At 38.2% G+C, this 16,753-nt stretch overlaps 1 protein-coding gene across 1 annotated transcript; it reads left to right on the top strand.

Moving 5' to 3' along the window:
• The first annotated feature begins 340 nt into the window (after nucleotides 1-340).
• LOC121865324 lies at nucleotides 341-4,798 on the top strand. The gene is made up of 2 exons (XM_042364664.1): nucleotides 341-855; nucleotides 2,384-4,798. The coding sequence occupies exon 2, from the start codon at nucleotides 2,449-2,451 to the stop codon at nucleotides 2,878-2,880; it is 432 nt and encodes a 143-aa protein (XP_042220598.1). The 5' UTR covers nucleotides 341-855; nucleotides 2,384-2,448; the 3' UTR covers nucleotides 2,881-4,798.
• The last annotated feature ends 11,955 nt before the right edge of the window (nucleotides 4,799-16,753 follow it).

Here is a 16,753-nt window from a genome sequence, read left to right as displayed (position 1 = left end):
TATTACAATGATATTCTATTCATACTGTGCTTGATATAATACATTCACGGAAATGTAATATTTTTGCTGAAATTACGTATATATTACAGTGGAAAGTGGGATAAAATCGTGACGAAAACAATGACTTTGAAATATAATGCAATATTAACCCCTGAATCAGTTAATTCAGACAATCGGCTAAAACGGACACCCTTCCCCCCCTATTAGTCCGAATTAACGAGGGTCAACTGCACAGTATTTGTCAACTAAATAGATCTATTCATTTTTTCTCTGGTTCCTTGGCTTTAGATCCTTTATATATGACTTAGAAGATAGATATTAAGTTTACTACTGTAATTTTAATACATAATATGAAAATTATTGTATTTTGCCCTTGCACCAAGATGATAGCTCTCTTAATTGTCGTCATCATTTTTAAGAGTTGTTAATCCACAACGGATATGACCCATTAGTTAGTAATTCAAAGCACCAGTGCCAGTGAAGTGATTTGCTTGATAATGGACTCGGGCCTCTTTCTTTTTTCTTTTTTTACTGGGTTTAGCATTTGGTGTTGCTAATGGTTGGGCTGTCTGTATGCCTGATACTCTAACACTGCATACTGATAAATTGTGATTCTTAGATGATGATGTATTTACGTTAAAGAATTTGGTGAGCTACAATGATTATTACATGTCGTTAAAATGTTTGAATTGTGTGAGCTTACTTTTCCCCTCTCTCTCTCCCTTTGTACTGCCCTCTGCTGCCCCTCCACCAGTGTTCACAATATTCAGAAGGAGTGGTTCGTGTAAGTTTGGCGCATATTAATTTGCGTCAGGGTGTAGCAAGACTTGTGTGATGCTCCGTTCCTGTTAGAGGGTAATTCTTTCTCGTCCATACAGTATATCAGTGTTTGTGTTGGCTTAGAGTGTTTCCTTGGAGTTGTGTAAATGTGCTTTAGAGTAACTAAAAAAATTTTATACTGTGTATTTATAAATTCATATATAATTTAGTATGTTTTCTCCCATTCAAGCATGTATGGGCTAGCTTTAGTAGAAAATCTTTACCTAATCAAGAAACTGGCAAACCAAATCAGCTCTTTCAAATTTCCTATTATATGCGATGTTCCTAAAACCTGTTACCATGGTTAAGAGTTGTCCAGAGTTGTTTGTGCTTATTTCCCTGAAATGCCAGAATCAATATTACACTTTACTAATGTCAGTATGGCTAATATTGAAGTACTTGTATATTGCAGCTTTTCCGTTATATATATTCAATGTACTTGATTTTTATTCCTCCCTCTTCTCTTAAACCATTATTAGGATGTTTTTTATTACTTTTATCAAATTTTCAGCATGGTTTACATTTTAATATTCATATTGTTTGTTTTTCACATCACTGTGAATAAACTACTTATGCTGTATGTATAGTACAGTGCTGTATATACAGACACCCACATCACCCTTTAAGATAACTTATTATCTGGTAGATGTAAGTGCAGTATTTCAAAGTGCTTAACAGTACAGTCTATACCAAAAAACACTGCAGAGTTTTCATTTTGAACTAACCACAGCCAAATTCCCCATCAAACAATTTCTGGGCCAGTTCATGTTGTTCCAGGAATAAAAAAAAAGTTATATGATAAAAGGAAGTACAGTACCTATATGTACAAATTTGGCCTTGGTCAGTATCTAAACATAGTGTTAATTGCATCACCGAGAAACCGTGTAGTTTTTCACATTTGCTAAATGATCTATATACAGTACATAAGCCATAACCTCTGCATCTTGAATCCTCTTTTGAACCTGCAGTACTGCCTTAATATTTAGTGGTAATTTTATTACTGATCAAGTTTTCTTTATTATTATTTTACAATATTCATCAGTTTCTCATCTTATTTTATTTCCACTCTGGATTGTTTGAGATCAAGATTTCTCTCTCTCTCTCTCTCTCTCTCAGTATGTAACTACAGGAGCATCTTTGCTGGATTTGCAAATCATTTTATGTTTGTACTATAAGTGGGGCTCCAGTGCAATGCCTGAATTAAATATATAATTTTAAGCATTGTACTGAAAAAACTTTTAGGATTAAATCTTTCAAGATTTATAAAATGGCAAGTAGTCATTGAAGTATATACAGTATCATTTTATTCAGTGCATTGTACGAAATACCTTCAGTTTGCATGGTTATATTTCAATTTTTTTATGAAGGACACTATATGCCAACAAAGAGATGATCTTCCATTCTATTAACCATGTTTTCCTAATGCTGGGTTTTTAAAGCACTTTTCTTGTGACAAGTTTTGTCAAAATAGTAATGTGAATTATTTTTTGTCAAGTGAGGTTTGTTCATAAGATACTTTTTATATTATAAATAAGGAATAATTGACAGAGCTAACTTTTGGCAGATGGTGAGTACGACCACCTGACTTATTCACGTCCAGTGGGCGAAGTGAAGCCGCACTACTACACTATGGCATCTCAGCTACGCCGTTCGGCTGATCAGTTGTCTAAGGAGGCACCCACCACCAGCAGACCTTCAACTGGAACAACCAAGAAGCAACGTTCTACACATTCTTCGTCATCATCATCATCTAATGAGTTGAATATTTCCCGGCCTGAAGCCAATTTAGATGATAACGATGATTACCCTTGTCTAGCTCAAAGTACTAGTGAAGATGGAGTGCCAAAAGTGAGTAATCTCAATCCTGCTGCCAGTGATGATGAATATGCAAGGCTTAAGGTCAACAACTTCGATGTTTCAGTGGATTCTGGAAAGCGAGGTGCTTATGCAAAATTTGAAGATGAATTTAATGTTACTGCCTCCACAGCTCTTGAGGATTCAGACACTAGTCACAACAATACAGCTGAAACAGAGGTCCTAAGTTCACAGATAAACTTTTAAAGTGAATTGATTCTGGGAGGATTTCCAGACAGTGTGTGTAAACTGGACAGTGCAAAATCAAACTTCTTGAAACCTGCATCATTGAATAAAAAGGAGTGGCAAACAATGCTGATTAATAATCCAGGCCTGAAGTAAATGGGGTTTGATGTAAATGAAGATTTTTATACTTGATTGAAGAAAATGGTTTGAAACTGCAATTTGGTCCATAGTGTAGTGTTGCTTATATTGACTGAGCTTCTCAAGTATTGCCCCTGGTCATTAATCTGTTATCATATAACAAGTTAAGACACTGTTGTGCAATTCTCTATGTACAGATTCATATGTAATTTTTATTAGTACATGTTTGCAATTGATAATTTAACTACAATAAGAAACAAAGTAGTGTCCATCCATAGTGATAATTGGTTGTGTATAGATAATTGTGGCAAAAAAATCATCACCTCTTCATGGCCTTCATAAGTGTAAAAGATATTTTGTGGATAAATATCCAGTGACAAGTTATAAACAAGTTGAATGGATGAATATAAAGGGATTATTATTATTAGTTTGGATAATGAATGTATATTCTGTAGCAGTGTCTTGGATTTGTTAATGTGGGAGAGTGTTTCAAGGTAATGCCATCTATCATGAACATTTGTTAATTTTCACTGCTTTTATATATTTTTTGTAAACTATTATTTTGTGAATTTGAACTGTTTACTACAGTATTTCAGCTGGACTTGAAGGTGATAGTAACAGAGGCTTTTCATAGTATTTATGAATGTTAATATCAAATTTAGTTTTTACAGAATGGACAAAGCTGCTTAATGAAATTCTTAGTGATTCCACATCTTACTATTTTCAGTTTAGTATTGTATTCTTTCTTGTTTTGAGTTGTTTGTTTAATTGGTCTTGGAAATTGGCAAGTTTTAGTAATTTTTAACTTTCTTAAGATTTTAAAGTGTATCAAGTGAAATGAAATAAGGATTTTTTTTGTCTTGTTGATTTAAAGGTTTTATTGAGCAAATATTTTTTTTATATAATTAACTCCATATGCCTGCATTTATGTTTTTGCATGATCTGTGCAAAAATAACTGGCAAGGTTGAACAAGAATTTGCCAAATGTTGTGTCGGGGAGAAAGTTTTCTTAGTGAGTTAAAAAGTTTTCTTTTGGAATTTACTACTTGGCTAATTTTGTCATTGAACTGATGTCTTGGCAGGTTAGAATTGTTCCTGATTATATTTATTTTTTTATCAGACTATATACTATAAAAATGAACTTGATCCTAGTTAAGCTTTAAATATATATACGGTATGCCCATTATCATATCATAGTCATATAGTTTGTTCTGTTTAATGATTTATAGTATAAAAAAAACACACAAGTCTCTTTAGATCCTCTTTGAGTCTCCTATCTAAGCATTCAGCCAATACCTTGGAGTTGAGAAAAGCTTTTGTCTTCAAAAGATTTGACTGATAAAGCTAAACCCTTTGATACCTGTACAATATTACCAAACTGGGCTGTGTAGTTAGTGAATTCTTTCTTGTTTTCCTTCTGTATAACTCATTTAAAATTTCAAAGCCTTTAATATTTCTTTAAAAAAAAACTTGTCTTTGCATTTAACTTTCTTAAAAAGTACATGTTCAGCTTACTTGATCCCCAGAAGAATTGGTGACATGTGTTGCCACTCTCATCATCAGTTCAGCAGTCTTAACACTAGGAATTCATTATGCAGGAAAGGTATTGGTGTTAGTTTTCAGTTTGTCAGCTCTAATTTACATTACTAAGGCCCCTTAAGATTTGACCAAGAAGAATCCTTGTGCTCGTTTAAGATTTTTCACCTAGTCAACTGCTCTTAACATTAATATAAAGGAATATGGATTATGTATCTAGTATACCATTTTTGTATTGTCATCAAAGGCAAAAAAAAAAAATTACCAGAATATACTTAGTGACAATTTGTCTGGCTTTGTACATTTTCTTTTCAGCAGAAATGTTCAAGAAAATTTGTCACACTGAAGATTGATTGTAATGACATGGCAAAATAAGTATAGTTTGGTAGTAAGTTATATCTTCTTTATGAAAAATAGAGAAGCAATTTTTCAGAGTTATTAATAACCAAGACTAACTTGACTTCTCAGGATATACCAGTATGAATATATATACAGTGGTCCCTCGGTTAACGAGCACAATCCGTTCTGGAAGGTTGCTCGTTAACCGAAAAACTCATTAACCGAAACCATTGTTTCAATGGGTTATTGGGTAATTGGTTCCAGCTCACCGAAAATTGCCTAAATTCAACAAAAAAAGGTAGAAAAGTACACTTACTTTGAGGTGTGTATGTAGAAGGCTCCTGGATGATGATGATGGGAATTAGAATGGGGGTGGAGGAGAAGGGAGAAGAGAAGGCATTGGGGTGGAAGAGAAGTCACCCCATGGCACCATTTCACCCATAAAATTTTAGTTCTCTTGGTGTAATTCAAGATTATTTTCTTTAAATCAACACTGCACTGCATTATATATTGTCAATATATAAAATAAATTTGAAAATGACCAATAATTTGCTTGCAAACAGAAAAAAGCGTTTAGTTGAAGAGAGTCTCAAGCAAGATGTTACCTCCACTGAAAAGACACAAAGACTGATGCCTGTTTGGTGTGTTGACAGGCTGGATGGCGTGCATAAAACTAGTTTCCTTTCCTTCAATTTTGTTTAATAATTGTTAAAAATGACTAAAAAATTTAATATTAAACTTTTAAAATTATTGAATAGTATAAACTTCTTGATATTTACTAAAATGGTAAGGAATATAAGCCCTAGAACCAATTTCTGTATTGGTGAACTAATACTACAGCTGGTGGACCGCCAAATGCAAGCGAAAACATGTTGAGGTCGGCTCGTAAGAAACTCGTTAATCGAGGGATTGCTCGTTAACCGAAGTTAAGAATCTTATGGAAGGTAACTCTTTAACCGAAATCTCGTTAACCGAGGGACCACTGTGTGTATATATATATCTATCTTGATAAACTCACATGTATAATTTTTTCTTTCTAAATCTAATGCCTAAATCTATTACTCACTATGCTATGTGGTAGCTGAAGTTAAGAACAACATAACCTGCCTCAGCATGCATTCTTTCACTACAAGTATATGTGTTATGCTATGGTGTGCCCAAAGCTCTCCATCAAGGTTACCCCAGGTGCTTGAGTGCTACTACAGTATACTGGTTAAGGCCCAAAAAATGTTCATCATTGCACCTTACTTTCAATGATAAATGTGTTTGTTCTTAATTATTATCCCCACTCATAAAGTTGGGGGGCAGGATATAGAAACGGGTTCAGTTAGTCCACATATCCGTCCAAATTTCATATCCAGATCATGTCTCTTCTGGAATATTTCAAGTCTTATAATAGTTTGGATAAATATTAAACTTTGTGGCAAAGGGATGACTTTTTTATTAGAAAACATATGTTTAGTTTTGATATTTTTATTGGTCAGTTTGCTAAGGAAATATTGGACAGTGAGAAGTGAACATAGTAAAGAGTACTGTAGATAATTCTTGGTTATTTGCAATTTAAGGCTTTGCATTTTGATTATTTGTGGTACTCCAATTTTATCTCTTATTTTAAATTTGCCATTGTTAAAATCTCTTGAAGACACTGGCAGTATACTGTATCGGTAAACTTCCAAACAATGAAGAAAAATCATCAGACCTGATGACAAGGGTTAAAATGAACCCATTCACTAAAATTCATTGAGGTGGTAATCCTAATTGTTAGCTGTACCAGCAGTTTGTGTGGCATTCACACATGTCTTCTGGTCCCCATGTGTTACTACAGTTAGATTTTGTGTCGTTTGAATGAAGAGGTGCTCAAGGAGTCGTATTTTGTATATCGCCTAAATCATTAGGGGCTTTGATGACTCCAAACTTTTGCATGACCTTGACTCACTCTTAAAACAAAATTCACTAATTTGTGTCTTCATCTGTTGTGGAGATAAAGTTAAATTGGATTTTTTTTCTTGGTTTTTGGCTAAAAACAATAATGCAATTTGTTTTCCAAGGTCATGATCACTGAGCCTGACTTATCTTCCTCTCCTCCATCATCACTTCACCCACACTAACGATTTGATATCATTACTTATCCAGTGTTAAAACACATTGTTACAGCAGGAAGAATGAATGAATGAAAGACAGCATGTGAAGAGAGTCAGTGTGAATGTTCTTGAATTTCAATACCCTGCATTATAGTGGACAGAGGCTTTAAAGGATGGAAAAACAATTACCATAATTGACTGCCTTGTTAAATAGTGTTTAATCATTGGTGCCTTTATGAGTACAGTACTGTTCCTTTGATATGTTGCTTTCTCATAATTTGGCATATTGTGGCAGTACAGTCTGCGGGTTCTCATCGCCTCTTGGCATTAGATAGCTTACCTAAAACCTTTTCTATATATTTCTGGTTCATTGAAGTATGGGGATATAGGAATGGGTATCTTCCATCCGTACTTCTTCATCGTTTTCCTTTTTTTGAAGATTACTAGAGAAATTTCATATACATTACTGTACTGTACCTCGAAAGTTTATATGCTATGCAAATTAACCTGGCAGTGAAGAGCTGCCCTTCCCTAGCTCCGATACTTTGATTTCAGTATTGTTCCCGACTTAGAGTTTCTCCTTTTAGATCTCCTTTTTCCCCTTTTCTTGTGTTTTTATATATTTATGATAGTTTTATTGAAGTTGTTTGATTGCTGAAAATTGTCTTCAGTTCACCAATATTCTTCATTTACTGTACAGTATCTATACAGTACAGGGTATTGTTTTTATCATTGAATGCTCATTCATCAATTATGATACAGTTTGATCCTTGTTTTTCATTCAACTTCGAAATTTTACCAAACATTAATCACTATTACTATATACTTAAAGTTGGCTTGTACTGTTCCTATTTTGTCTCGAGGCTTGGCTCTGATCTCTCTAATCAAGGAATATACTGTACCGTACATGCATTACATCACTTCTTATTTATCTAAGTGAACCTACCAGGGTTAGCTATAGCTTACAGCATTGTTAGCTTTGGAGTGAATTCAAAGTTCTGTGAACTCGTGTCCAAGATGTTCATATAGAATTATTAGGAAAGTGTACAAAGCCATATTTACTGTCACTGTCTGCCAGGTTGAAGAAATTTATTCTTATGAATTAAAACTATTTTCGAAAATAAATTTCTTCAGGTTAGGCTGTTTTACCTCTTCACTAACTAAACCAGTCCACAGTCATTGGTCCTATCCCTTTTTGTTAAATTTGCATTATTTGGGCCACAGGTTTGCTTATTGATTTCTGCAAGGAGAGTAACGCAGCTCATTAATTAGTTCCACATGTGTACTGTAGGTAATTGATAATTTCACTTTTTCCATTACTTCAAGATTTTGTTAATTGAATTAATAGTTTCCCTGTCTTCCTGGGATGGAGGGATTATGTGAGTTTCCAAATTAGTGGTACAGTAGGTATGAAAATATGTACTTACTCAGACAGATAGTAATTATCATTGTTCAGAGCATAAAAAGATTTACTTCACGTTATTATGCTCTAACACATTGTGTACAGCTTGTGAAAGAATGGAGTTTCATATGGGTTTATGGTTAGAGTAGCGTACTGATGTTGGTTGCTACATGAAAATATAACATGATAATGATGTGTTAATATTGTATATGGATAAGCAGATTATATTAATAAACTGACTTGGTGGTTCTCTTGTCTGCCATAAAATTTCAGAGTTGAAAAACATCTGAAGTGCTAATCTGCCTTGATGCATTATAAGAATGAGGTAAGCAAATACTGTATGATTAACTTTCTAGAGGTATTTGAAAACCAATAATAATAATTATTTTTCATCTGCTTTCTTAGTTTAGAAAAGATTAGTGGAAAAATTAATAGTTTTCTTACAATCATACTCTGGACAATTTTTATAGTGCTAATCCTGACGTATGTTGTCTGTGTAAACGTTGTTTGAATGTATACCACATGCAGTACAGTAATTCTGTTTTTACAAGACTTTGATATAAATAGGGTTATCTTGTAAATATTTTACACTTTAATCAATGATTTTACTTATTTATAGGTGCAGTTTATATATTAAACAAATAACTTAGTGTCATTCAAATTGGTGGCATTCTCTTAAATATGCTTCATATTTTAATTTTAAGTGCAGTACTGTACTAAGACCATTTTTTAATGAGTGAGTTCACTTTTGATATTCTGTAGTATGTTACCATTTTTTATAAGTAGAAGACTGCATTCTTTATACAATCAATCCCGTGTTATGGTATGTATGGTTGAAAGGTCCCTCCCAGGCAATGAACATTCCACTCCTGGTGGCAATCTTTTGTTTATATCATTTTAATATCAGGTGGAATCTTTTACAGGTTTGAGGGTAACAGTTTGTATCATGACTACAAAATAAGAGCATTAAAGTGAACCTGTTGTTCTTTGTTGTATTTCTTCAATGCCCATCCTTTTATAACACCAACAGTGACATTATTTGTGTCGATACAAAAATTTTAATAATAAGATTCAGAAATTCCGTTTAAAGAAGCATATCAAAACGATCAGAAACGATAAAGTTGTTTCACTTTAGTATTCAGTTTAAAATGAGGAAGTTCTTGAATTTTGCGCAGGGTGAAGTTGAATTGTCTTTGTGAAATTGGATTCCAATTGTAATGAATATTCTTGTTGCTGGTCTTTTACTCTCCGATAATATGGAAAACCCTAAGTATGCCTAAGGATTTGTATTCTGTGCTAGGTTTCAAATTTTGAATAGGTTCTTTTGGATCACAAAAAGTGTGGCAACCTTCAAAGTATATTACAGTACAATCCTATATTTATGAAGTAGCTTGTTCTCTCTTGATCTAGCCATGAGCCAAAGTTTGTGTATTGCTTAAGAAATGCTTGCAAGGCAGTGTTTGACTAGCTACAGTTGACAGAAAATGTGCAAATCTGAAAGAGATTATGATAGCATCAGGCATGAACTACTGTAAGTTCAAACAAGACAAACTCTGGAATATGTTACAGTACATTCAATAACTCATGCATGCCCAGTACTGCCAATAGTAATAGAGGACTGATCAACCTCCTGACTTGCAAGTAAGCTGTTATGTGACATTTTCAATAGATGTAAATGAAAGAAAAGCTACTTTTAGGTCTTGTGTTTGCCTGGAGCTGAGGTGGGTGATACAGTAGACAGGATGGACAATATCATGATTTGTAAAAGGAACAAACCAATTATAATAATAAAAATAATAATAATAATAAACGGTTTATTAATAGAGTTGCAGCCAGTGGCTGAAAATATACAAACTTACATGTGATTTAGACGTTCAATACATTTACAGGGCTGTACAGTTCATAAATGAGGAGCTGTTTATTATTTAAACAATAGATGGGATGGTGCTATTCTTATATCTATCGGTGCGGGCTCTTATGGGCTGAATTTTGTTGTAGTGGAGGACCGCACGAGGTGGGCGGGGGACTGCTGGTGGCAGTAGGTAGCGATGACGAGGATGGTGCAGTAGTCCACTGCCAAACCCTGCTAATGCGTGGTGGTGGAGGTCACCAAGGGATGGCATTTCCAGGGTGGAAAGAGCGTTGTTGTAGCTGGAGTAGTCTGCGCCGAGCATGATTCTGCAGGCCCTCTTCTGTACCTTCTCTAGCTGACGTTGGGTAGAGATGAGAGAAGACGACCAGACTGGTGATGCATATGTTAATTTTGGGAGAATAAAGGCATTGTAGATAGTCCTCAGCTCTAGCATGGGTGCCCCAAGTGACTTGAGTCGTCTTGGCATGTAGAGTCGGTACGAGGCTGCCTTGATAGTGTTGTTTACATGGGCCTTCCAGGAGTTTGGCAGACTGCACTAACTAGAGAGGATGGGCACCCACTGTAAGTGCTGGAGCTTGCACTGGAGTAGTTCCGGTATTGAAGTGCATGACTACGGTTTTGGTGTGGCTGATGGTGACCTTGTTCTCCGTAGTCCATTCCTGTAGCCTGTCCAGGGTGCCTTGTAGCGATGAGTAGTCCGGTGAGGTGTTGTCCACCGTTACCCCCACAGTGCAGTCATCCACGTATTTCCACCTGTGAGGAGTGTCTGATAGAGCGTCGTTGATCAGGATTAGGAAGCACAGTGGTCCCATCTTGGTCCCCTGGGGAACACCTCTTTCTGGTGTCTGCTCAAAGTCTCCACGCTTCTGAGTGACTTCTGGCCCATACACCAGTCTTTGCCACATAAAGCCTTTCAGCAGCATTTTTCTCAAATTGGAAGTTATAATATTGTAAATACTTTACAAATTTGAGTATCTGGCCCCAGGTTCTTTGTTCCCCTGCATCTATAATGTTTTAAGGACTGCAGAAATCGTATACTGTACTGTATAAATATAGTTATGTAATAATAATAATAATAATTAACGGTTTATTGAAAGAGCTTGGCAGCCAGAAGGCTGAAAATATACAGTTACATATTTGGGGAATGGGTTTCGAATTACAAATAATATACAAGTAACATAAGTGACACAAATAAGACATATAATAACTAGATGGGGAAAAGCTCAAACTACAGTTCATTTCAACATAGTGACAGTGCAAGGAGTAGTGTTGACTGGGAGTGAATACACTGGTTTATTACAAGTTATTGATAATTTTTACAATGGTTGGGACTGGGCTGTTCTGATAGCGATCAGTTCGTGCACGTATGGGCTGGATGCGGTTGTGGTGTCGAACAGCAATTCTCGGACTAGGGATCTCAGGTGGTAGTAGGAGCCGGTGTAGAAGCTTCTTACCAATTTGCAGATGAGGTCGTGGTGATGGTCAGTGAGAGTCGAAAGGGTCAGTGTGTTGAGCGCTTCTTGATATGTGGAGTAGGAAGGGAGAGAATAATCTTGCATGCCCTCTTTTGCACTTTTTCTAGGTGTTTACGTTGTGTGGCATTTAGGGAGGAAGACCAGGTAGGGGAGGCATAGGTGAGCTTGGGAATTATGAATGTTGAGTAAACACTGAGGAGCTCGGGTGCAGGAACTTCGAGGGACTTGTCGACGGAGGAGGTGGAGACGGAAACTGGAGGATTTGACAACTTCACTGACGTGTGGTTTCCAATTTAGTTTGTTGTCTATGGTGACGCCGAGGAGCTTCGTGGAATCTACAACCTGGAGTGTGTTCGGACCTAAATTAATGAAAGGGGGTGGGACAATGTCGGAGGAGAGGTTGATGTGCATAACCGTGGTCTTGGTATGGTTGATGGTGACGTGGTTGTTGGTGGCCCAGTTTTGGAGACCGTTCAATAAATCCTGAAGGGCGGTTTAGTCGGGAGCAGAATTGTTGACGCTGATCTCAATGGTGGAGTCGTCGACATAATTCCAGCGAGCGGGGGTTTCTCTTAGGGCATCATTGATAAGCATAAGGAAGCAGAGTGGTCCCATCTTGGTGCCTTGGGGGACGCCACAAGTGAGTGACTGAAAGGTGGAGACAGCCCCTCGGAAGCGTACAGCTTGGCGTCGGTCACTGAGGAAGTCTGTAAGCCATGGTATAAGAGTTCTCCTAAGCCCGAGGTCAATAGCTTTGTTGATGATTATATTGTGGTCGACTAGGTCGAACGCTTTAGTGAAATCAATGAAGGCGACAGCTACAGACGTTTTTCGTTTCTCGAGATGGCGGTATATGTAATCGAGAAAGCTGACAAGACAGTGAGTGGTGGAGGAAGTTTTCATATTGCCAAATTGCTGAGGGTCTACGACTCCTGCAATATCAGCATAAGCCCAGTCCAACACAAAACTTTCACAGATTAGGCTGGGTATTGGGGTGATTGCAATAGGTCGTAGCTGATTTAAGGATTGTGGGCTGGTTGACTTGGGCACTGGTGATACATAAGAGGTCTTCCAGTCAGCTGGGCATCTGGCTTGACTGAGAGAAGCATTGATGATGGAGCATAGGGGTTTAGCAAGCTCCGGGGAGAACTCCTTGAAGAGTTTCATTGGTAAGTCAATGGGGTGGTAGAGCGTTTTAATTTTAGTTTGTCCAGGCGTTTTGCTACTTCAAATTCTTCTACTAAGTCAGTGGGAAGGGGGGCTGGTAGGTAAGCAGGGAGAGTGGTTGTGTCAAGCCGGGGGAGCGTCTGGCATATAGTAGCGAAATGGTTATTTGATTGCTCAGCTGCGTCAACATTAGTGAGATGGCTAAGGAAGGGGAGGGGGTGTGTCTTATTGTTTAGTCCACAGAGTTCTTTAAGCTTACCATACCATTGACTGATGTTGGTCTGCTTCAGGTGTTGTAATTTGGTTGGGTAGTGGGACTTCTTTGCAGTGCGTATTTCGCGGATGACTCGGTTGCGAAGGGACCTGTAGCGGATGTGGTCATTGAGATGAAAGGCTCTGTCTCTCTGTTGCATAAGTCTTTTGATCCGAGGTGTGATCCAGGGCAAGTCAGCTGGGTGAGATCTGACGGACTTCTCGGGGAAGAAGTGGTGGTGAGCTTCCGTGGTGGTGTTGGTATAATTTATCCATTTGGTTTCCACGTCATCCACGCTAAGTACTTCAGTCCAGGGATGGTGAACTATCCACTGCCCGAAGAGGCGCACTGCAGAGTCAGTAATCGGCCTGTAGGTCTTGATGTAGGGTCTGTACTTGAGTGGGAGTGGCAGCTGGGGACCAGAGCACTGATAAGTGTGTGCTACACCCGATAGGAGGCATTGGTTGAGGTGGTTGGTACTGGTCCGCTAAGTCAGTTAAGATAAGGTCAAGGGTATTTTGACCGTGTGTGGGGAAGGTCACAACTTGTGATAGTGATAGCTGGTCCTGGATATCAGTGGTGTCAATTTCATTAAATCCCCACATAATACTAACTTGGCACATGGGTACCTAACTCTGAGGTGGTCTGAGGTGGTGATGAGATGATTGATAAGAGTGTCTCTGGTGGGTGAGCGAGGCGGATGGTATGCCACACAGATTATGATGGAAGCAGTGTTGCGCGGGTGGGCCCGTGGCACGACACGTACCCATAATGCTTCCACATCTGCTGGGACTTGAACATCCAGGCGTGACGGGCGTAGGTCATCTTGACAGAAGAGGGCAACGCCCCCTCCGCGTCTATGTGAACGAAGGTGATGAAAGAGTTGATATCCCTCAATATGACACGTTTCAGGCACAATTTGCCAAGCCTCACATATAGCAATGACGCTCGCGGCGGCTGACCTGACTGTAGTTGCCAGCTCGCTCGTCGAACTTGTTAGCTAGGGAAGTGACGTTGGATAACAGTAAAGACGGGAGATCATACCATATCCGTGGAACTTCAGTGTGGTGGTATGGTCTGTCAGGGGTGGGTTTCTCCGGTTTCCTAGTGGAGGTTACGGTTCTAATGGGCTTATGTGTATGACGGCCTTGTCTACGGCTCCGCGCGTGGAATATATTCAGTGATTTGAGTCGCGCGATAACACTGCCATCAGGATAACCGTTCCCACGCTTTAGATGGTACAGACTGCGTCGGGAGTAAGTGATTGGTGGCCATCTGTTGAGATCTGTTGTGGGCGGACGGAAGTGTTTGTCACTGGCGGCACTTTGAGGGACACTGACACTGGTAGACATCTGTTAATATTTGTCAGTCGTAAGGACCGTGGGTCCTTGTCCCTGGTGCTTGGGGTTGCCAACACAGTATTCACGATATATGTAAACACCGCGGTGGTCCTTGTCACTGGCACTTTAAAGGTGACCGATAAAGTGCCCACTGTCTGACTTTTCCTTGGGGTGCACTATCGAGCACTGTATGATAATCACTTATTGCACTGATGACTAGAATGCTTTGCCGAGAAAGTTCCTTAAGTGCACTATAGGAACACTGCTCCGTAAACAATCGTTCACTAATCACTAGAATGTTTTGCTGAATCGATCCTGGTGTAGTAAGGCTGGTAGGGGTATAGCAGGGGGAGTGGGCAGGGCCAAACAGACTCGGCCTGGCTGCTAAAACCGGGAGCGCCTTCGGGCACGTCCTGTCTCACTGTGTGTGTGTGTGTGTGTGTGTGTAGGACCAAAAGTGTTATGTCAACTATAAATATTGAAGGTCACTTGTAAACAATGTGTACAAAACTACACTCTCGGATACACTATTACAAACTATTGTACACAACGTAATAGTTCCATGAAAAGTGTCGAAGAAAGTTTGTACAGTAACTCTAACGTGTATAAATGACGTCTGCTTAGTGGATAGTCATACTAACTTCTTAAATAATATAAAGATAATCACCTCTCTTCCTTTACTGTGATATATATATATATATTTTGGTAGCAACTGTAGTGATGTTTACGGTGGTAAGACTGAATAAAATTATAACCTTCTGTCCCGTAGATGAACTGACGATATCATTCACTACTAGAAGAACAATATACCTGTATACTATACCAATGAACAATCCAAGCAGGTAAAATCGGGGAAACGTAAGTGTGATTTATACTTGAAGAATCTACCTCCCCAAATTCTTTATGTAGAGTGGGCTGGGGTGGAGGTCCTACAGGTGGAGGTTAGAGGTGTCCTGGGGTTAGGTTAGGTATTTGGGGGTGTTTTAAGGGGAGGGGGAGGCGTGGGGTTGTTTTAGGAGAGGTGCTTAGAGGGGTTAAGGGAAAGGGAAAGGAAAATGGCATGTTTTAGGTGGAGACGCTTCGAGGTATTAACGGGTAGGGTTGGGGGAATGTAATAGACACAGACACTGTTAAGTAAAACATGTTACTGTGGGTTATAGGGCACGGTACTGTCTCTTATAGACGTAACACAACCTATTAACGGAGCTAATGTTCGGTACAGTAAATATAACAGGCGCTAATCACATAAACTATTGAGATTTTTTTTTTTTTTAATACATGAATAATCCCAGAGCTTCGTGTCCTTGTTTGTATGATTAGTATATAAATAGATACGGGTTAAACGGAGGGATCTGGTGTGTGTGTGTGTGTGTGTGTGTGTGTGTGTGTGTGTGTGTGCCGCCCTGTATGTTATTTCATAGCCCGTGTTTCTGCTTTGTTTTGTTTGTTTTTTCACTCGAGGCATGAGTTAAATAATAATAATAATAATAATAATAATAATAATAATAATAATAATAATAATAATAATAATAATAATAATAATTAATGGTTTATTGAAAAAGTTCTGCAGCCCGAGGGCTGAAAATATACATTGGACATAAATGACTTATTACATACATTGGTGGTTTAACAAAAGCCTTCATTAGAGAAAGGTAAAGGAACATACAGTGAACATACAGATTAATGTAGGTGTTGAACAGCAAACTCGTAGTGTAGTAACTCCCTCCCAGCTGGTGTTAGGAGGAACTCACGTGGTGTAGTAGTTCCCTCAGATGGTGTTATGAGGGACCTGGTATATTCCTCACAGATGTGGTGTTGTGAAGACTCACGTGGTGTAGTAATTCCCTCACAGATGGTGTTATGCGGGGCCTCACGTGGTGTAGTAATTCCTAAACCTTAATGTAATAATAATTATGTTTGAAAAACATACAATATAATTACATATTACAGGAATGGTTTGCAATTTGACAATATACAAGTAACTAGTGACACAAATAGAATATATCGACTCAAACTACAGTTCATTTCCACATAGTGACAGTGCAAGGAATAGTGTTTACTGGGAGTGAATACACTGGTTTATTACAAGTTATTGATAGTATTTACAATGGTTGGGACTCGGCTGTTCTTATAGCGATCAGTTCGTGCACGTATGGGCTGGATGCGGTTGTGGTGTCAAACAGCAATTCTCGGACTAGGGATCTCAGGTGGTAGTAGGAGCCGGTGTCGGGGATGGTGTAGAAGCTTCTTACCAAATTTGCAGATGTGTGTCTGTGTGTGTGTCTGTGTG

This window comes from Homarus americanus, unplaced genomic scaffold (assembly GCF_018991925.1).
Source record: "Homarus americanus isolate GMGI-L3 unplaced genomic scaffold, GMGI_Hamer_2.0 scaffold37777, whole genome shotgun sequence".
Classification (NCBI taxonomy): domain Eukaryota; kingdom Metazoa; phylum Arthropoda; class Malacostraca; order Decapoda; family Nephropidae; genus Homarus; species Homarus americanus.
Note: the sequence above shows the minus strand (reverse complement) of the source record. Positions and strands in the feature narration are given on the sequence as shown.

Coding starts and splice junctions, on each gene's coding strand:
- LOC121865324 (XM_042364664.1), top strand. CDS start 2,449: ATGGCATCTCAGCTACGCCGTTCGGCTGATCAGTTGTCTAAGGAGGCA.